The 23,413-nt window shown below is 40.5% G+C and overlaps 2 protein-coding genes across 4 annotated transcripts in view; one reads left to right on the top strand and one right to left on the bottom strand.

The window, feature by feature from the left end:
- LOC132543795 (coiled-coil domain-containing protein 83-like) overlaps window positions 1-21,283 on the bottom strand; it is a 58,389-nt gene extending 37,106 nt beyond the window's left edge. Inside the window, exon 1 of one of the 2 annotated variants that reach the window (XM_060207322.1) lies at window positions 21,105-21,283. The gene's annotated coding sequence lies outside the window, so the exon portion shown is untranslated. Of the gene's footprint in view, window positions 1-3,573; window positions 3,644-21,104 lie in introns of those variants that run through there. The other variant, XM_060207324.1, reaches the window with a different exon arrangement.
- Window positions 1-23,413, top strand: part of LOC132543794 (SH3 domain-containing kinase-binding protein 1-like) — a 63,387-nt gene that overhangs the window by 17,945 nt on the left and 22,029 nt on the right. For both annotated transcript variants that reach the window (XM_060207320.1, XM_060207319.1), the window contains exon 8: window positions 10,801-10,985. In XM_060207320.1, coding sequence (XP_060063303.1) covers window positions 10,801-10,985 — 185 coding nt within the window. The remainder of the gene's footprint in view (window positions 1-10,800; window positions 10,986-23,413) is intronic.

Below are 23,413 nucleotides of genomic sequence, written 5' to 3'. Positions count from 1 at the left end.
AACAAACATGTCAACATTTGGATTTGGAAGTGGCGGAAATACAGAAGACCGAGCATCCTCACCCATCAAAGAGCTGTTGAGTTACGATACAACCCTAGAGGACAGCTTGAATACCTCTGACCTTGGAACACCTGCCAAGGTCAAGGTTAAACCACGTTACTCAAGCTCTCCTATTAAGTCATATAGGGTAGAAGACAATCAGTCAGGAAAGTTCGAAGATACAAGCTACAAGCATGACAAGGGTCATTGTTCTAATTCCAGGTTGACAAGGAACAATGGTCTTCTCCAACAAGGTAAAAGTAGTCACTCCCTTTCCTCCAGACCATCGTCTCTGGATGTGAATACAGATGAAACTTTTGACGTGAGAGACTGTACAGAGACGAGACGGAAGCGCTTCTCTTGGAAAAAACTATTTCGATCTAAAGCTAAGGAACCTGTTGTCCTTATTTCCTACAGGAGACGTTCAGATAAGGAAATGGAAGAAGATCTGACCAGAGGCTCTCCGATACCCAGGGACATAGGAAGGGCTGGTGAATCAGAGAGAACCAAACCCCTGAACTCTAGTAATCATGCCCTGTGTGAAAGCCCAGGAATTCAAGACCATCCATTGATAATGTATAGAATTCAACCCTTCTCTGAGGACCTTAACACTGTGGAAACTTTCTTTTCTCATGAAGAAGGAGTATCTCAGAGGCTTGGTCAGTGTAGAAATCAAGAACAAAATCGACATGATGTATTGAATCTTGAGTCAGGTAACCTTAAGCAAGACACAATGCATCTAAGCCAGGATGCAGGTGAGGAAAGTGAAGAGGAATCCGATGGAGAGCAATACAGTTTGTGTGACATGGAGATTGATGAAAAGGAGGAACAGGAAAGAATCGATCGGATTAGAGACACCACAGGGCATTGTGGGCAATGTGACTTTTGTGACCTTCACATCCATGGGCAGAGAATGCCATCACACAGTACTGTAGACAGCAGGGACCCTACTCAGGAGGCTGGCAGAACGAGTCAGGATGGGGTAGATGAGAAGTCTGTATTTTACGAAGACAGTGAGAGTGAAGGGGTGTCCTTAGATTCCCCTAACATTAGTCCAAGTCTTGCCATTGCTATTAGAAACAACATGGTCACTACACCAGACTCGCCCGAGGTTAACCTTGACTCATTCCTGCAGGAGGCTTTACGTCCCATTGATGACCTATTGGACGAGTCTGTTGAAGGAGTCGACCTTGAGGAGGAGGAGGTAACTCCACGATTGGATAGCTGTAAATTAAACAGCTGTATTTCAGAGTCACCAGAGAAATACCCAGGGTTTACATATATCTCACCATCTATGGAAAACATCCTAGCTATGGATGAAGATGACTCACAATATGGACAAGGCGATGTGCCTTCAGCCAGATATGACTGCCAAACCGACACCAGCAATTTATCCTTGGAGTATGTTTTAAGTCTAGAGAGGAAGTTTCAGGAGGAAATGTTCAGTCCAGAGGTAATAAACACATCACAAAATACTCCAGTAAACACACCACAGCACACTCCTCGAGGTGATCAAATGGAAAGATATTCAAGTTTTACCTACATAGGAGAGTCTCTGGGAGGGGATGCTGAAGATTTGCCTAGAGATTTCTGTGAGAAGGAGGAAGGTACGTCCAACCTGAGCAGCAGTGCTGAAGGATTATATGACTATGACGACAGTTTCGAGAGCTCTGAAAGTGAGGAAGAACAGAAAGGTGAAGCAATGGAAAAGATCATTGACTCAGATGAAGAGAAGGAGGACATTGAGGAAATCATTGAGGTTGACTATTCATTTGACCAATATACAAGTGATTCATCAGAACTGGAAAGCCAAAATTTAGAGGATGGTGGCACAAGAAATTTCTTCTCGGGGTATAGATCGGAGAGGACTCCTTCCTTCATCACTGAATATATACACAGTACACCCTGTCATGGTCAAGACATGTTTGGAGCATGTGCTCAGCCAACTTTGGAGAAGAAAGGGTCACAGTTACAAAGGGGAGATAATCCAGATATTATTGGAGGACGTTCAAGCTACAGCCTTGCAAGGCTATCAACAGGGGGTGGACTAAGTGACAGTGGTCTACTGTTGTCATTCAGCTCCAGTCCAGACGAAACCAGTGATACCATTAATGTGTAGACTCAGAAGAGGTAGACTATGTGACAGTGGTCTACTGTTGTCAGCTCCAGTCCAGACAACACCAGTGATACCATTTATGTGTAGACTCAGAAGTGGTAGACTATGTGACAGTGGTCTACTGTTGTCAGCTCCAGTCCAGACAAAACCACTGATACCATTTATGTGTAGACTCAGAAGTGGTAGACTATGTGACAGTGGTCTACTGTTGTCAGCTCCAATCCAGACAACACCAGTGATACCATTTATGTGTAGACTCAGAAGAGGTAGACTATGTGACAGTGGTCTACTGTTGTCAGCTCCAATCCAGACAACACCAGTGATACCATTTATGTGTAGACTCAGAAGTGGTAGACTATGTGACAGTGGTCTACTGTTGTCAGCTCCAATCCAGACAACACCAGTGATACCATTTATGTGTAGACTCAGAAGTGGTAGACTATGTGACAGTGGTCTACTGTTGTCAGCTCCAATCCAGACAACACCAGTGATACCATTTATGTGTAGACTCAGAAGTGGTAGACTATGTGACAGTGGTCTACTGTTGTCAGCTCCAATCCACACAACACCAGTGATACCATTTATGTGTATACTCAGAAGAGGTAGACTATGTGTGAAATCCCGCAATACAAATAACATTTTTGATGTTAATTCTCCAGTAATTATATCTTTAACATGTGACCTCCAGTAATTATAAAAGCTTTAACATGTGACCTTCAGTAATTATATCTTTAACATGTGACCTCCAGTAATTATATCTTTAACATGTGACCTTCAGTAATTATATCTTTAACATGTGACCTCCAGTAATTATATCTTTAACATGTGAACTTCAGTAATTATATCTTTAACATGTGAACTCCAGTAATTATATCTTTAACATGTGATCTTCAGTAATTATATCTTTAACATGTGACCTCCAGTAATTATATCTTTAACATGTGAACTCCAGTAATTATATCTTTAACATGTGACCTTCAGTAATTATATCTTTAAATTGTGACCTTCAGTAATTATATCTTTAACATGTGACCTTCAGTAATTATATCTTTAACATGTGACCTCCAGTAATTATATCTTTAACATGTGACCTTCAGTAATTATATCTTTAACATGTGACCTTCAGTAATTATATCTTTAACATGTGAACTCCAGTAATTATATCTTTAGCATGTGACCTCCATTAATATGATTTAACATGTGATGTGAACTCGGTAACATCACAAACATGTGAATGCCTACTGTGACCAACTTAAAATTCCAGAGATATTTTAACTACATCTATTTAATACACATACTGGCACATTACTAAATATTTGTAACATATATGTCATGCATAGATAATTTACAGACATATATACATAGTTTACTAAGTTTAGGAATATTATAGAAGCAATATTAGACAAGTATGAACTTACAGATATTCCTGACATCGCTAAAACATTTCAGTGTTGGGAGTCCATTTTTATGTTCACATCTTTAACTGAATGAAGAGGACTGACGTTGAGTGTAGCTGTTGTGGTGATCACAGTTTGTGTAGTGGTCAGGTGGATTAGATTCTGTAGTGTTGTATAGAAGATAAATAATATACACATTTGTTATTATAACTTGGCTGTATCATCATTGTCTTTTCTGAATTGTCACATTTAGATGGTAGTTAGACCTGCACAGTATAAAATGTAAGGCATGTACATTAGATCCTAATATAATAGTGACTATCTGAATTATAAACACAATGCAGATAAAATCACCCGTTACATTTTATAGTTTCTAAAGAAGCAAGTTTTTATCATATATATAATCCTAGTTTTTATAATACATTGTGGTGTTGATATCTGGATTGGATAGAATTGGATTTATCATGTTAAATTGGTTTTTTATTTGTTACAATGTTTACTTTTGCCTTTGTTCAGTGTAATATTCCTTTGTTTACAAGTTTAAAAATTTAGGTTGAATTAAAAATATTGTAAATTTTCTAATGTTGATTTTTCTTTATGGAGAATGCAATAGAAATTTTGAAAAAGAATTTAGATAAAAGGAGTGTTGTCTAGGATAAATATGGTACCTATGGCTGTATAGAGGTGTTGTCTAGGATAAATATGGTACCTATGGCTGTATAGAGGTGTTGTCTAGGATAAATATGGTACCTATGGCTGTATAGAGGTGTTGTCTAGGATAAATATGGTACCTATGGCTGTATAGAGGTGTTGTCTAGGATAAATATGGTACCTATGGCTGTATAGAGGTGTTGTCTAGGATAAATATGGTACCTGTGACTATATAGAGGTGTTGTCTAGGATAAATATGGTACCTATGGCTGTATAGAGGTGTTGTCTAGGATAAATATGGTACCTATGGCTGTATAGAGGTGTTGTCTAGGATAAATATGGTACCTGTGACTATATAGAGGTGTTGTTTAGGATAAATATGGTACCTATGGCTGTATAGAGGTGTTGTCTAGGATAAATATGGTACCTATGGCTGTATAGAGGTGTTGTCTAGGATAAATATGGTACCTATGGCTGTATAGAGGTGTTGTGAGGTGTTGTCTAGGATAAATATGGTACCTATGGCTGTATAGAGGTGTTGTCTAGGATAAATATGGTACCTATGGCTGTATAGAGGTGTTGTCTAGGATAAATATGGTACCTGTGACTATATAGAGGTGTTGTTTAGGAAAAATATGGTACCTATGGCTGTATAGAGGTGTTATATAGAGTAAATATGGCATTAGGTGTGTTATGACAGATTATAGTATGGACAGGGAACATCTATATCTAAAGGGCAAAAGATTTATTATCTAGTGTTAGTAAAGGTGGGATAGGGTTAGTGTTGAACAACTTGTAACTAATATCACACCGGGGATATCCTAGTCCAGCTAAGAAATTTTGGTCAGCTGATGCTTGCAGTGGTTGACCTGTTACAGTGGTGTTATGATGTTTTATAGTAACCTGAGCATAAGGAATTTGATAGTGTAAGTACATCATAAGTATGTAATATAGACCAGGGCTGGTGCCCTGTCTCTCTCCTATATCATACGACTCTCATCCTCACCCTTACATACTTAGGCAACAAAACAGTTCCTGATTTCCTTTCTTCCTGAACGTACAGGAAATATCTGTTTCGACTTGGATTTGACTTCCTGTTAATACAGTAGATGTTGTCAGTGATATCCTTAATACAGTGATTCTGACATGTGGTAAAAGTTGTTTTTGAGGGGTTCTAATCAAAGATAAGAATCCAAATATGAAAAAGCAAAAAAAATCAGGTATTTATCAAAAATGAAATCAATAGATAAGTCTGCAGAATGATTTGTACAGAAAGGTATCCTGTTTGCTTCAAGTTTGAACAATTTAAATGATACACTTTACAGTGTGTAGATATAGAGAGACCTTTTCCAGCAATAAAGATATCCTGGTCACTTGTCATACACTTTATAATAGACATCATAAATGGTGACCTTCGACATTGTAGGAAATGAAAGGATGTAGTTGATTGTAGCAAGGCTGTGGTGTATTAATCTGGATGGTAAAATAGAAGACTGATATCATTCTACAACAATCTGACCACAGCACATTGTATATATCTGAGTAGAGGAAAACTGGTGCCCTTCGTCCCAGACGAGCACGTATATATCTGAGTAGAGGAAAACTGGTGCCCTTCGTCCCAGACGAGCACTGATCCTGTAGCACAGAGAAGGGAGAAAAAATTCTTAATGTGTTCCAGAGGAACACTTGTCTTGCGACCCAGAGAGGGAGAACAGTAGTCCTGTTTCCGAGAGGAGGGGGAAAAACTTGTCCTGTATCCAAGAGGAATGTGGTCCTGCGATCTATAGAAGGGAGCAAAGCAGACCCTCTGTTCCAGCGAGTGAGAAAACTTGTCCTGTATACTAAATTAACACTGGTGCTGTGACCCAGTGAAGGGAGAAAAGTGTGGCGGTCCTGTGGCCCAGAGAAGGGAGAAAAGTCCTAGAAGAACACTGGCCCTGTGACCCAGTGAAGGGAGAACACTGGCCCTGTGACCCAGTGAAGGGAGAAAAGTCCTAGAAGAACGCTGGTCCTGTGACCCAGTGAAGGGAGAAAAGACCTAGAAGAACGCTGGTCCTGTGACCCAGTGAAGGGAGAAAAGACCTAGAAGAACGCTGGTCCTGTGACCCAGTGAAGGGAGAAAAGTCCTAGAAGAACGCTGGTCCTGTGACCCAGTGAAGGGAGAAAAGTCCAAGAGAAATGCTGGTCATCTGATCCAGTGAAGGGGAAAGCTATTCATTTATCTCAGAGCAAAGAGAAACAGTCCTGAAACTCGTAGGAGGGAGAAGTGCTGGCCCTGTTTGCTGGTTCTGTTTCATTGTTTCCTGTCTGTCCAAGAGAGGAAAGGAACCAATACTACACTGCTACCAGTTAATGATCTGAAGCATATGTAGATCTGCTTTCGCTGGAATATCGGAACAACATCACTGGAGTGTGATGTGGATTCTAGCACATGTTTACATGGATATCTACAATTGATTATCCCAGTAACCTAGCAGTGCAGATCTAGAATACGTTCTTGTCTGCTGGGATAACTCAGCCTTGTTAGTGGACCTTTCATCGTATTTATTTCACCTGTGTTAGTTTACCTGCTAAGACATCATTACATATTGTACCGGTGTGTGGAGAGTGGTAGTTATGGAAGTAAAACCCCGCCCCCGTTCTAGGAATGGTAAGTGTTTACACGCATTATGGTTGGAGTTCTTTCAGTTGTTGTTTATTTGGTTTTACACTCAGCTGAGATGTATGTGGATGGTATTGAAATCACTGAGTTACAAAAGTTATTGTTGATAATATCAAGCTTTAATGTGGCACATCTTCCATGTTAAGATGTTGGTTATATATAGGAAAACACAACTGGTAGAAGATTTTTGATGACTACACAGCCACCTTTATCAGACAAATGACCAGTGTGAAATGTATTAGCAGTGACATAAAGGAGATGGTTTTTTGTTCTTCAATAACCTGTTTACCATTAGGTCACTCCATATATAAGTAGTGTATATAGGATTATAGTACAGCGTAAAAAACTGAAGGATTCTCTATCATCTTGTTTGCTACATACGTCAGTGTTAGTACAAAACGTTTCTTGCTTATCATTTACCTGATGAAGGTGACCTGTACAGTGTAGTCATCCAAACATCACACTAAATTCTTCTACTGGTTAAGTTATAGGAGTATTTAATCTGTTGTCAGTACCCACTCGAAGGAAATGTTCAGAGATATAGCTGGATTATCAAGGTCACACCAGACACATGCTGGTCTTATTACTTTCCTTTTGACATCATGCCCCTGTTGAATGATCTGTATATTTTAAGCCCGTGGCAATGGTTACTATCAATTTAAACTTAATTAAAAAGGTAAAAAGTGTTTGTGGAATTGATGTTGCGATAATCGAGATGTTTTCTGTAGGTTGTGTTGTGAGATCAATATTCTTAATTCATTATCATGGAAGTTTCCTCAGCCACATGGCTAATTACACATCTTCTCACTGACTTTTTTTTCTGTTATTTATGACTTCCAGGGAAGTATTAGAAATTTTGATAGTATAACAGGAGTACTACGGAATATACTGTACCAAAAACACCTGGTGAATATTACTACAAACTTAAAGATTACAATCTGATAGGCTCTTCTCTATCCCAAACCCAACCTACAAGCAGTACCCTGCTACCATTACATAGTTTGGTTGTGACTAAGTAAATCCTACCTTATAACATCATGTCCCTTGACTGTTTGTTAAATCAATCTTACTTGAAGGGTTCCTAGTTGTTTTAAATCAATGAAATTGATTTCTCTTCCTACTCTGGATTTCAGTATATGATTGTAGTGTTTATGACTTCTTGTACATCACTGCACCTGGTGGTTTCCTATGGAGTACCTAGCCAGTCTACTATATATGTATACACAGGTCCATATTGTAAATTTGATATATTACCCTGGATTCATAAAAGGTATTACTTAATGGCCAGAATACATCCTTTACCTCAATGTCTACTCTGGGATTATAGTTATTGATTTCCAATAGAGCAGTAATGACTTTGTGGCCACAAGATATAGGTTCTCTCTATACACTGACCACAGAATCCTAAAGCTACCATCAGGGTATAGGTTCTCTCTATATACTGACCACAGGATCCTAAAGCTACCATCAGGGTATGGTATAGGTTCTCTCTATATACTGACCATAGAATCCTAAAACTACCATCAGGGTATAGGTTCTCTCTATATACTGACCACAGGATCCTTAAACTACCATCAGGGTATAGGTTCTCTCTTTATACTGACCACAGAATCCTAAAACTACCATCAGGGTATAGGTTCTCTCTATATACTGACCACAGGATCCTAAAGCTACCATCAGGGTATAGGTTCTCTCTATATACTGACCACAGGATCCTAAAGCTACCATCAGGGTATAGGATCTCTCTATATACTGACCACAGGATCCTAAAACTACCATCAGGGTATAGGTTCTCTCTATATACTGACCACAGGATCCTAAAGCTACCATCAGGGTATGGTATAGGTTCTCTCTATATACTGACCACAGAATCCTAAAACTACCATCAGGGTATAGGTTCTCTCTATATACTGACCACAGGATCCTAAAGCTACCATCAGGGTATAGGTTCTCTCTATATACTGACCACAGGATCCTAAAACTACCATTAGGGTATAGGTTCTCTCTATATACTGACCACAGGATACTAAAGCTACCATCAGGGAATAGGTTCTCTCTATATACTGACCACAGGATCCTAAAGCTACCATCAGGGTATAGGATCTCTCTATATACTGACCACAGGATCCTAAAACTACCATCAGGGTATAGGTTCTCTCTATATACTGACCACAGGATCCTAAAACTACCATCAGGGTATAGGTTCTCTCTATATACTGACCACAGGATCCTAAAGCTACCATCAGGGTATAGGTTCTCTCTATATACTGACCACAGGATCCTAAAGCTACCATCAGGGAATAGGTTTTCTCTATATACTGACCACAGGATCCTAAAGCTACCATCAGGGAATAGGTTCTCTCTATATACTGACCACAGGATCCTAAAGCTACCATCAGGGTCTATATACTGACCACAGGATCCTAAAACTACCATCAGGTTCTCTCTATATACTGACCACAGGATCCTAAAGCTACCATCAGGGTATAGGTTCTCTCTATATACTGACCACAGGATCCTAAAGCTACCATCAGGGTATAGGTTCTCTCTATATACTGACCACAGGATCCTAAAACTACCATCAAGGTATAGGTTCTCTCTATATACTGACCACAGGATCCTAAAGCTACCATCTGGGTATAGGTTCTCTCTATATACTGACCACAGGATCCTAAAGCTACCATCAGGGTATAGGTTCTCTCTATATACTGACCACAGGATCCTAAAGCTACCATCAGGGTATAGGTTCTCTCTATATACTGACCTCAGGATCCTAAAACTACCATCAAGGTATAGGTTCTCTCTATATACTGACCACAGGATCCTAAAGCTACCATCAGGGAATAGGTTCTCTCTATATACTGACCACAGGATCCTAAAGCTACCATCAGGGAATAGGTTCTCTCTATATACTGACCACAGGATCCTAAAACTACCATCAGGGAATAGGTTTTCTCTATATACTGACCACAGGATCCTAAAGCTACCATCAGGGTATAGGTTCTCTCTATATACTGACCACAGGATCCTAAAGCTACCATCAGGGTATAGGTTCTCTCTATATACTGACCACAGGATCCTAAAGCTACCATCAGGGTATAGGTTCTCTCTATATACTGACCACAGGATCCTAAAACTACCATCAAGGTATAGGTTCTCTCTATATACTGACCACAGGATCCTAAAGCTACCATCTGGGTATAGGTTCTCTCTATATACTGACCACAGGATCCTAAAGCTACCATCAGGGAATAGGTTCTCTCTATATACTGACCACAGGATCCTAAAGCTACCATCAGGGTATAGGTTCTCTCTATATACTGACCACAGGATCCTAAAACTACCATCAAGGTATAGGTTCTCTCTATATACTGACCACAGGATCCTAAAGCTACCATCAGGGTATAGGTTCTCTCTATATACTGACCTCAGGATCCTAAAACTACCATCAAGGTATAGGTTCTCTCTATATACTGACCTCAGGATCCTAAAGCTACCCTAATAAGAAATAGTTTAAGGATTTCTATTAAAATGTTCCATAATGACATATGATTGTGCATGTTATTGACTAACATAATACTTGTACCTTTCATTTTAACCTATTTGTTCAAGTTGATTTTCAACAGTTTACTCCTGTTTCACTACCATGGAATTGCTTGTTTGATCAAGTTTATTGAGACATTTAGTCTCAATATTGTTAATGTGTTAATTTTAGCACTGTTTACATTTTTCAATGACAAAAGTGTCTTGCATAATTGAGGCATATCATATTTTACTTCAAAACCGTCATTTCTATATATTTTAATTGTAAATTAAAAATTAGAAAAATTTTTGATTTGTAGAAAACTTGAAATCAAACCAAATAGAGTTAACATTTGTGTCATTGCCATCGTTATCGAAAACCTATTTTGATACAGATGTTTTCTTGGTTACAGTGGATAGAGCTGTTGTACGATATTCCTACACTGCAGACAACGATGATGAGTTGACCCTACAGGAAGGGGAGATAATTACTATTCTAGACAGAGACCTGGAAGATGCAGGATGGTGGAAGGGTGAGGTGAACGGTCGAATCGGAGTGTTTCCTGACAACTTTGTAGAGGACTTACCAGCTGAAGAGGTCAGTAGTTAGACTTCTGTCAGGTCTTCATGTTTGGAGTTAAAGTTTTAATCAGCAGTTATACTCTTTACTTAGGCCTCATGTGAGGGGAGGAGGGGATGGGGGAGGTGGAGTTTGTATTTCACTGGAATAGATAATATGATTTGTAGTATTCAAAAAAGGGCTTTATACTAGGGTCGTAGGTCTTTCTAGGTCAGGCAGTGTGTCATGCACCAAAATTAGGCCATTTTGACCTTTGACATTGAAAAAAAAGACTGCTTGTCACTGATTTTTATTTGGCCCAAGTTAGGGGACATTGGTTCATGTAACTTGGGACATGGGTTCGTTAAACTTGGGACACATTTATTTTACTTCGGTCATGGGTTCATGAAAATTTGGACATGGAATCATGTTACTTGGGACATGGGTTCATGAAACTTGGAGCATGAATTTACTTTCATTTAAGAATTGACATACTAGCCAGTCTGACAAGATGGATAATTCACATTCATACCACTAAATGCAGTAGATGAAACACCATAATAGACTAGGTTAACTGATGATTCCCTCCCTGACAAAGTGTCATCAAACCATGGGAGACATTGTATTAACAGTAGTGTCTTTATGGCAATACATCACAACTTCACACTACCTTACTAAATACAGTAGGTCTGTCAAACATTCAGTGTCTAGAATTAGTCCTTCGCATATAATTTCACATTAGAGAGGGCGACTGTAATTTACAGAATTGTGTTGTTGTTTAATGTTAGGAATGGGAGATAGTTTGGCCTGCTAAGGTAACTTCTTCTTTAAATAGACCTTGAAAAAAAAATTCCATTGTCATTAAGTCCACATTACTGAACCTGCTTTATGAGACCTGACTTTTAACAAGTGACATTTACCGAAACGTTGTCTCAGAATACAGGATAACTGATGATGTATATTCACTCCTAGACAAAGTGCCATCAGCCTCACAGCCAAGGAAGAAACTTCAATGAATAATAAAACAAGAGCTGGTTAACTATACAACCAATCAATGTCCTCCAAATGTTACGTAATGAATACACATTTATTGATGGAATTATATAGGAACTGTTATCTTGAGAGGGGCTGTGAGAACTCTAAATTTTGTAGGTGAGGTAGGATGGATAGAATTATAAAGGGACTGTTATCTTGAGAGGGGCTGTGAGAACTCTAAATTTCGTAGGTGATGTAGGATGGATAGAATTATAAAGGGACTGTTATCTTGATAGGGGCTGTGAGAACTCTAAATTTCATAGGTGAGGTAGGATGGATAGAATTATAAAGGGACTGTTATCTTGAGAGGGGCTGTGAGAACTCTAAATTTCATAGGTGAGGTAGGATGGATAGAATTATAAAGGGACTGTTATCTTGATAGGGGCTGTGAGAACTCTAAATTTCATAGGTGAGGTAGGATGGATAGAATTATATAGGAACTGTTATCTTGAGAGGGGCTGTGAGAACTCTAAATTTCGTAGGTGAGGTAGGATGGATAGAATTATAAAGGGACTATGATTATGAGAGGGGCTGTGAGAACTCTAAATTTCGTAGGTGAGGTAGGATGGATAGAATTATAAAGGGACTGTTATCTTGAGAGGGGCTGTGAGAACTCTAAATTTCATAGGTGAGGTAGGATAGATAGAATTATATAAGAACTATGATCTTGAGAGGGGCTGTGATGTGGGAGTCTGATGTAGACCTTTTATCCACCCAATGGTACAGGAGGGTTGTAGGTGTGGTTAAAACCTAGTGGGTGGGGCTTTATAACGAGTGGCATGTAGTGTGTTGATTATAATGCTTTATTTTTGTGCTCACAGTTTTGTGCTCTATAACAGCTTTAACAGCTTGATGTGATTATATCTGTTTTTTTATAACAATGCTGATGGTTTGATTTCCTATTGATCATGTGCATAAGATAGTGCTGACAACATCCTGCTTCTTTCATCCTGTAATCTTCATAAAACAACCAGCTGATACAGAAATATTTGTTTTAAGTTCATAATTTCTAAAATCACAAACTTGATAATTAGTGTTACATTTGTATATGATTATATTGATTTTTGGGGGAGATTGATAATGTGATTAAACTGTTCAGCCGAAGGGATGCTTAAAGGTTTGTTGGATTTTTACAGTTGGCATGAAATCAAGCATTGTGTTTGCTGTGAATGACATACCTGTTTTTTTGTAATCACATATAATAAGTATCCATTTTATGCATTATGACTGTGATGAGATTATAATTTGCAATGTGACAATGTAAGGGTCATGCCTTTCTGCCCTCTGATGTATAACAGTATATACATATGTAAAGCCTGCCCTCAGTTCATAGAATCACTGCCTTCATTTACACTTGTTTGCATATTACGTTTGCTTATTTTCATATGAAGAATGGCATTTGAGAGAAAAATATTTTGATATGTTTAACATGTATAAAAAAATGAATGTTATGACCTCTCACCATGTTTCTATAGTAGACTAGCCCAACCAGTCAACAGAAGTGACTATCAGGGCTGTTAAGGGTGAGAAGGTCATCTCTATACTTAATTATGATTGGTTATTTCAGTCTGACAGCATCTCAAAGCCATCTTCAGTGCATCACAACAAAATGCCTCCACAAGTACGTTTTATTTATGTTTTCTGTGTCACATAACCCAGTCCTGCTTTATCTGACTTTATCATGGGACACCATGTACTCCTACCCTGCTACGTGTACCCACCTAATGAGATTGTCACACCCACTCACTGACAAAGTCACACCCACTCACTGACGATGCTACACCCACTCACTGATACTGTCACACCCACTCACTGACAATGTCACACCCACTCACTGACAATGTCACACCCACTTACTGACGATGCTACACCCAATCACTGATAATGTCACTCACTCACTGACAATGTCACTCACTCACTGATAATGTCACACCCACTTACTGACGATGCTACACCCACTTACTGACGATGCTACACCTATTCATTGATAATGTCACTCACTCACTGACAATGTCACACCCACTCATTGATAGTGTCACACCCACTCACTGACAATGTCACGCCCACTCACTGACAATGTCACACCCACTTACTGATGATGCTACACCCAATCACTGATAATGTCACTCACTCACTGATAATGTCACACCCACTCACTGACGGTGATACACCCACTCACTGACAATGTCACACCCACTCACTGACGGTGATACACCCACTCACTGACAATGTCACACCCACTCACTGACAATGTCACGCCCACTCACTGACGATGCCACACCCACTCACTGCACTTAACACAATTCACATATATTCACTGCCTATGTTATGTTCAGAAAAAGTTTGCTAACATACCCCATTATGATCAAACTGACCCCAGCACATGGTCACAGCCACTCACTGACCCGAATAAAAGGTTGAATGGACATACTGACCCCAGCACATGGTCACAGCCACTCACTGACCCGAATAAAAGGTTGAATGGACATACTGACCCCAGCACATGGTCACAGCCACTCACTGACCCGAATAAAAGGTTGAATGGACATACTGACCCCAGCACATGGTCACAGCCACTCACTGACCCGAATAAAAGGTTGAATGGACATACTGACCCCAGCACAAAGTCAAATATACCCTAGAACAACGTAAGATGCACTAGGCAAATTTATAGCATAATGTCACATTAGATGTGATCTGTAACAGTGCATGGATATACAGTTTATTTCTTCAATTATAGATAGAATTATTACCATAATTTGTTTAGGAGTAGGAACTGAGTTCTGCTCCTTGTTCTATGTCACACCAAATTTCTAAGACTTGTTCTTACATCTGTGGATGTCAGTGGAATATGGTACACTAAAATATAGTACTATTTATCCAAAGATGGATTTTACTAGAGACTGGAGACAGTCCTTTGCTTTCAAATGTGTCATTGACATATTGAGGTTTATACCAAGTGATATAAAGTCACATGATCACCTGCTGACCACCTCAAATCAGCAGATGAACATTAGCAATTCTGAACTGAAATTTCTACAAATTCTCAATACAAATATCCAATACTGTATAACATGTTTGTTTTATGGGAAAAAGGTATTTGTAGGGGAAAACACTGTTAAATGGTATTTGAACAGATGCTGATTCAAACAGAAAGTAGTTTAATCCAACAAACCACAGAGAAGAGATAGTGGTGATGGGCACCCATCCATGGAGGATCTCTTTTAAAAAGGAGAAAAAAATGTTTTTATACTTCTTTAATGCAGTAATGTAGATTTGATGTGATTTTTTCTCAATATTTGATCAGTAACATTGTGATGGACAGCAATCACAAAACAAAGCAGTCCAGACTCTACAACCGCTCTTCCTTACAGTACAGGTAACCATTCACAGGTAACCGTTCCTACTACACAACAGGTAACCATTCACAGGTAACAGTTCCTACTACACAACAGGTAGCCATTCACAGGTAACCGTTCCTACTACACCACAGGTAACCATTCCTACTATACAACAGGTAACCATTCACAGGTAATCGTTCCTACTACACAACAGGTAACCATTCACAGGTAACCGTTCCTACTACACAACAGGTAACCATTCACAGATAACCTTTCCTACTACACAACAGGTAACCATTTACAGGTAAACATTCCTACTACACAACTGGTAACTATTACTACTACACAACAGGTAACCATTCACAGGTAACCATTCCTACTACACAACAGGTAACCATTCACAGGTAACTGTTCGTACTACACAACAGGTAACCATTCCTACTACACAACAGCTAAACATTATAGAAACAGTACAGGTTATCATTTGTGATCATTGACTGTGTGACATGATGAAGTCAGACCCCTCCCCATGTTCTGTTTTGTGTTGTGGATTTATATTTTTTTAACATGATACTTTTGGTCCATTTTCAATAGTAATCATTCCTGTATGTTCAGTATTGTCCTAGACAAATGATCACAGGGTCTTATAATTAGTACATGTACTCATCATGTCCATATCCTCATACAATCAGGAATTGATGTGATTTCCTTCAGAAATTTTATCCAGGTCAGAGGTCAGGTAGAAGATTACCTTTGATAAATTTGTGTTTCAAAGCTCAATGTTTGTATGTATGCTGGGTAACTATAGCCTATAAACAACCTGCTTTTATTAAGTCAGTTATCATCTCCTGGTCGTACCTGGTGACTACATTGATCATCATGAGTTGGGCCCACACTATCCACATCTCCTGGTCGTACCTGGTGACTACATTGATCATCATGAGTTGGGCCCACACTATCCACATCTCCTGGTCGTACCTGGTGACTACTTAATTGATCATCATGAGTTGGGCCCACACTATCCACATCTCCTGGTCGTACCTGGTGACTACATTGATCATCATGAGTTGGGCCCACACTATCCACATCTCCTGATCGTACCTGGTGACTACTTCATTGATCATCATGAGTTGGGCCCACACTATCCACATCTCCTGGTCGTACCTGGTGACTACTTCATTGATCATCATGAGTTGGGCCCACACTATCCACATCTCCTGGTCGTACCTGGTGACTACTTCATTGATCATCATGAGTTGGGCCCACACTATCCACATCTCCTGGTCGTACCTGGTGACTACTTCATTGATCATCATGAGTTGGGCCCACACTATCCACATCTCCTGGTCGTACCTGGTGACTACTTCATTGATCATCATGAGTTGGGCCCACACTATCCACATCTCCTGGTCGTACCTGGTGACTACTTCATTGATCATCATGAGTTGGGCCCACACTATCCACATCTCCTGGTCGTACCTGGTGACTACTTCATTGATCATCATGAGTTGGGCCCACACTATCCACATCTCCTGGTCGTACCTGGTGACTACTTCATTGATCATCATGAGTTGGGCCCACACTATCCACATCTCCTGGTCGTACCTGGTGACTACTTAATTGATCATCATGAGTTGGGCCCACACTATCCACATCTCCTGGTCGTACCTGGTGACTACTTAATTGATCATCATGAGTTGGGCCCACACTATCCACATCTCCTGGTCGTACCTGGTGACTACTTAATTGATCATCATGAGTTGGGCCCACACTATCCACATCTCCTGGTCGTACCTGGTGACTACTTAATTGATCATCATGAGTTGGGCCCACACTATCCACATCTCCTGGTCGTACCTGGTGACTACTTCATTGATCATCATGAGTTGGGCCCACACTATCCACATCTCCTGGTCGTACCTGGTGACTACTTAATTGATCATCATGAGTTGGGCCCACACTATCCACATCTCCTGGTCGTACCTGGTGACTACTTAATTGATCATCATGAGTTGGGCCCACACTATCCACATCTCCTGGTCGTACCTGGTGACTACTTAATTGATCATCATGAGTTGGGCCCACACTATCCACATCTCCTGGTCGTACCTGGTGACTACTTAATTGATCATCATGAGTTGGGCCCACACTATCCACATCTCCTGGTCGTACCTGGTGACTACTTAATTGATCATCATGAGTTGGGCCCACACTATCCACATCTCCTGGTCGTACCTGGTGACTACTTCATTGATCATCATGAGTTGGGCCCACACTATCCACATCTCCTGGTCGTACCTGGTGACTACTTAATTGATCATCATGAGTTGGGCCCACACTATCCACATCTCCTGGTCGTACCTGGTGACTACTTCATTGATCATCATGAGTTGGGCCCACACTATCCACATCTCCTGGTCGTACCTGGTGACTACTTCATTGATCATCATGAGTTGGGCCCACACTATCCACATCTCCTGGTCGTACCTGGTGACTACTTCATTGATCATCATGAGTTGGGCCCACACTATCCACATCTCCTGGTCGTACCTGGTGACTACTTCATTGATCATCATGAGTTGGGCCCACACTATCCACATCTCCAGGTCGTACCTGGTGACTATTTAATTGATCATCATGAGTTGGGCCCACAATATCCACATCTCCTGGTAGTACCTGGTGACTACTTAATTGATCATCATGAGTTGGGCCCACACTATCCACATCTCCTGGTCGTACCTGGTGACTATTTAATTGATCATCATGAGTTGGGCCCACACTATCCACATCTCCTGGTCGTACCTGGTGACTATTTAATTGATCATCATGAGTTGGGCCCACACTATCCACATCTCCTGGTCGTACCTGGTGACTACTTCATTGATCATCATGAGTTGGGCCCACACTATCCACATCTCCTGGTCGTACCTGGTGACTATTTAATTGATCATCATGAGTTGGGCCCACACTATCCACATCTCCTGGTCGTACCTGGTGACTACTTCATTGATCATCATGAGTTGGGCCCACACTATCCACATCTCCTGGTCGTACCTGGTGACTACTTAATTGATCATCATGAGTTGGGCCCACACTATCCACATCTCCTGGTCGTACCTGGTGACTACTTAATTGATCATCATGAGTTGGGCCCACACTATCCACATCTCCTGGTAGTACCTGGTGACTACTTAATTGATCATCATGAGTTGGGCCCACACTATCCACATCTCCAGGTAGTACCTGGTGACTACTTCATTGATCATCATGAGTTGGGCCCACACTATCCACATCTCCAGGTAGTACCTGGTGACTACTTCATTGATCATCATGAGTTGGGCCCACACTATCCACATCTCCAGGTAGTACCTGGTGACTATTTAATTGATCATCATGAGTTGGGTCCACACTATCCACATCTCCTGATCGTACCTGGTGACTACTTCATTGATCATCATGAGTTGGGCCCACACTATCCACATCTCCTGGTAGTACCTGGTGACTACTTCATTGATCATCATGAGTTGGGCCCACACTATCCACATCTCCTGGTAGTACCTGGTGACTACTTCATTGATCATCATGAGTTGGGCCCACACTATCCACATCTCCTGGTAGTACCTGGTGACTACTTCATTGATCATCATGAGTTGGGCCCACACTATCCACATCTCCTGGTAGTACCTGGTGACTACTTCATTGATCATCATGAGTTGGGCCCACACTATCCACATCTCCTGGTAGTACCTGGTGACTACTTCATTGATCATCATGAGTTGGGCCCACACTATCCACATCTCCTGGTCGTACCTGGTGACTACTTCATTGATCATCATGAGTTGGGCCCACACTATCCACATCTCCTGGTAGTACCTGGTGACTACTTCATTGATCATCATGAGTTGGGCCCACACTATCCACATCTCCTGGTAGTACCTGGTGACTACTTAATTGATCATCATGAGTTGGGTCCACACTATCCACAGCAATAGGGGTAAAGTGTCTTGTTGAAGGACCAAACAATAACAGCAGTGGACAGTCCTGAGAGATACAAATCTATCTGGGTAGGGATCAAACCACACACATGAGTTCTTCATTTTAGAAATATAAACCTCCCTGGTGGGGACCAAAACATACACCTCCGATCTTCACCTGAGAAAGACAAACCCCCCAGGTAGGAATCAAACCACACACCTCCGATCTTCACCTGAGAAACACAAACCCCCCTGGTGGGGACCAAACCACACACCTCAGATCTTCACCTGAGAAACACAAACCATCACTGGTAGGGATCAAACTACACACCTCAGATCTTCACCTGAGAAACACAAACCATCACTGGTAGGGATCAAACTACACACCTCAGATCTTCACCTGAGAAACACAAACCATCACTGGTAGGGATCAAACTACACACCTCAGATCTTCACCTGAGAAACACAAACCATCACTGGTAGGGATCAAACCACACACCTTAGATCTTCACCTGAGAAACACAAACCCCCCTGGTGGGGACCAAACCACACACCTCTGATCTTTACCTGAGAAACACTAACCATCACAAGTAGGGATCAAACTACACACCTCAGATCTTCACCTGAGAAACACAAACCATCACTGGTAGGGATCAAACCACACACCTTAGATCTTCACCTGAGAAACACAAACCCCCCTGGTGGGGACCAAACCACACACCTCTGATCTTTACCTGAGAAACACTAACCATCACAAGTAGGGACCAAACCACACACCTCTGATCTTTACCTGAGAAACACTAACCATCACAAGTAGGGATCAAACTACACACCTCTGATCTTTACCTGAGAAACACTAACCATCACAAGTAGGGACCAAACCACACACCTCTGATCTTTACCTGAGAAACACTAACCATCACAAGTAGGGACCAAACCACACACCTCTGATCTTTACCTGAGAAACACTAACCATCACAAGTAGGGATCAAACCACACACCTCTGATCTTTACCTGAGAAACACAAACCATCACAAGTAGGGATCAAACCACACACCTTAGATCTTCACCTGAGAAACACAAACCCCCCTGGTGGGGACCAAACCACACACCTCTGATCTTTACCTGAGAAACACTAACCATCACAAGTAGGGATCAAACTACACACCTCAGATCTTCACCTGAGAAACACAAACCATCACTGGTAGGGATCAAACCACACACCTTAGATCTTCACCTGAGAAACACAAACCCCCCTGGTGGGGACCAAACCACACACCTCTGATCTTTACCTGAGAAACACTAACCATCACAAGTAGGGATCAAACTACACACCTCAGATCTTTACCTGAGAAACACTAACCATCACAAGTAGGGACCAAACCACACACCTCAGATCTTCACCTGAGGAACACAAACCTCCCTGGTAGGAATCAAACCACACACCTCAGATCTTCACCTGAAAAACACAAACTTCCCTTTTAGGGATCAAACCACACACCTCAGCTCTGTACTTGAGGTTGTAAATGGTGATGCTATATTGACTGAATTATAATGACCCCTTCCTGAGGTTGAGGTTAATGTTCAATATGTTTTCAAGAAAGTCCAGTTTTGGTTTCTAGCCCTGGGTTTTCCCTTAATTTCCTGGTGTCTTGCTGTCAGACGCCAGCAAAGTACCATGCTTTCTCACATCAGATATAACTTGTTCCTGTCCCCAATAGTATACACTAGGAAATCCTCTTCTGTTAGACCGATAGAAATTGTTAAAATTTTGATATGTAAGTAAGTGTGATAAGATTGTCTCTTACCTTCTGTATACTTTGTCAGGGAAATACTACATTGGTATAATATATCATCCTCATCTCCAACATAATTCCTTTAGCACACCACTTTGCCAGATATCACATATTCACATATACTGATGAACACAGCAAAGGGAATGGTAACATTTGATTTGAAAAATTTAACAAATATCACAGATTATGAAGTACTATTACATCCTGATGGATTTTAGTCATATGTTAATCCTTCTCTCCCCTAGAGAGTCACTTTGAACTGAGCCTCTATTAGGAGGGATGATGTTATCAGTGGTCTGAAGGGATCATGGGTCAGACCAAAGTCTCTATATGAAATAATATTACATAGCTAAGTGTAGAGGAAATTCAACTTCCCTCCATGTGTGATCATAGATACCAATCAAAACTGCTGTCACTGTGTATGTGCTGAGTCATTCTTTTTAGAAAAGTTTGTCAGTGTTCACTTTATACAGGTTTGTCAGTGGTCACTTTATACAGGTTTGTAGGTGTTCACTTTATACAGGTTAGTAGGTGTTCATTTTATACAGGTTTGTCAGTGTTCACTTAACACAGGTTTGTCAGTGGTCACTTTATACAGGTTTGTCAGTGTTCACTTTATACAGGTTTGTCAGTGTTCACTTTACACAGGTTTGTCAGTGGTCACTTTGTACAGGTTTGTCAGTGTTCACTTTATACAGGTTTATCAGTGTTCACTTTATACATGTTTGTCAGTGTTCACTTTACACAGGTTTGTCAGTGTTCACTTTATACAGGTTTGTCAGTGGTCACTTTATACAGGTTTTAAGGTGGTCACTTTATACAGGTTTGTCAGTGGTCACTTTATACAGGTTTTAAGGTGGTCACTTTACACAGGTTTGTCAGTGGTCACTTTATACAGGTTTTAAGGTGGTCACTTTATACAGGTTTGTCAGTGTTCACTTTATACAGGTTTGTCAGTGTTCACTTTACACAGGTTTGTCAGTGTTCACTTTATACAGGTTTGTAGGTGTTCACTTTATACAGGTTTGTTGGTGGTCACTTTACACAGGTTTGTAGGTGTTCACTTTATACAGGTTTGTAGGTGTTCACTTTGCACAGGTTTGTCAGTGTTCACTTTACACAGGTTTGTAGGTGTTCACTTTACACAGGTTTGTCAGTGTTTACTTTACACAGGTTTGTAGGTGGTCACTTTATACAGGTTTGTCAGTGTTCACTTTATACAGGTTTGTAGGTGTTCACTTTATACAGGTTTGTCAGTGTTCACTTTATACAGGTTTGTCAGTGTTCACTTTATACAGGTTTGTAGGTGTTCACTTTACACAGGTTTGTCAGTGTTCACTTTATACAGGTTTGTAGGTGTTCACTTTATACAGGTTTGTTGGTGGTCACTTTATACAGGTTTGTAGGTGTTCACTTTATACAGGTTTGTAGGTGTTCACTTTACACAGGTTTGTCAGTGTTCACTTTATACAGGTTTGTAGGTGTTCACTTTACACAGGTTTGTAGGTGGTCACTTTACACAGGTTTGTAGGTGTTCACTTTATACAGGTTTGTAGGTGTTCACTTTGCACAGGTTTGTCAGTGGTCACTTTACACAGGTTTGTAGGTGTTCACTTTATACAGGTTTGTCAGTGTTTACTTTACACAGGTTTGTCAGTGTTCACTTTATACAGGTTTGTCAGTGTTCACTTTATAGTGTTCACTTTATACAGGTTTGTCAGTGGTCACTTTATACAGGTTTTAAGGTGGTCACTTTATACAGGTTTGTCAGTGTTCACTTTATACAGGTTTGTCAGTGTTCACTTTACACAGGTTTGTCAGTGTTCACTTTATACAGGTTTGTAGGTGTTCACTTTATACAGGTTTGTTGGTGGTCACTTTACACAGGTTTGTAGGTGTTCACTTTATACAGGTTTGTAGGTGTTCACTTTGCACAGGTTTGTCAGTGTTCACTTTACACATGTTTGTAGGTGTTCACTTTATACAGGTTTGTCAGTGGTCACTTTATACAGGTTTTAAGGTGGTCACTTTATACAGGTTTGTCAGTGTTCACTTTATACAGGTTTGTCAGTGTTCACTTTACACAGGTTTGTCAGTGTTCACTTTATACAGGTTTGTAGGTGTTCACTTTATACAGGTTTGTTGGTGGTCACTTTACACAGGTTTGTAGGTGTTCACTTTATACAGGTTTGTAGGTGTTCACTTTGCACAGGTTTGTTCACTTTACACAGGTTTGTCAGTGTTCACTTTATACAGGTTTGTAGGTGTTCACTTTATACAGGTTTGTCAGTGTTCACTTTATACAGGTTTGTCAGTGTTCA

This window comes from Ylistrum balloti, unplaced genomic scaffold, assembly GCF_031769215.1.
Source record: "Ylistrum balloti isolate Yb309-2 unplaced genomic scaffold, AGI_CSIRO_Ybal_v1 Utg369764, whole genome shotgun sequence".
Classification (NCBI taxonomy): Eukaryota; Metazoa; Mollusca; class Bivalvia; order Pectinida; family Pectinidae; genus Ylistrum; species Ylistrum balloti.
This window is presented reverse-complemented; position numbering and strand designations above follow the sequence as displayed.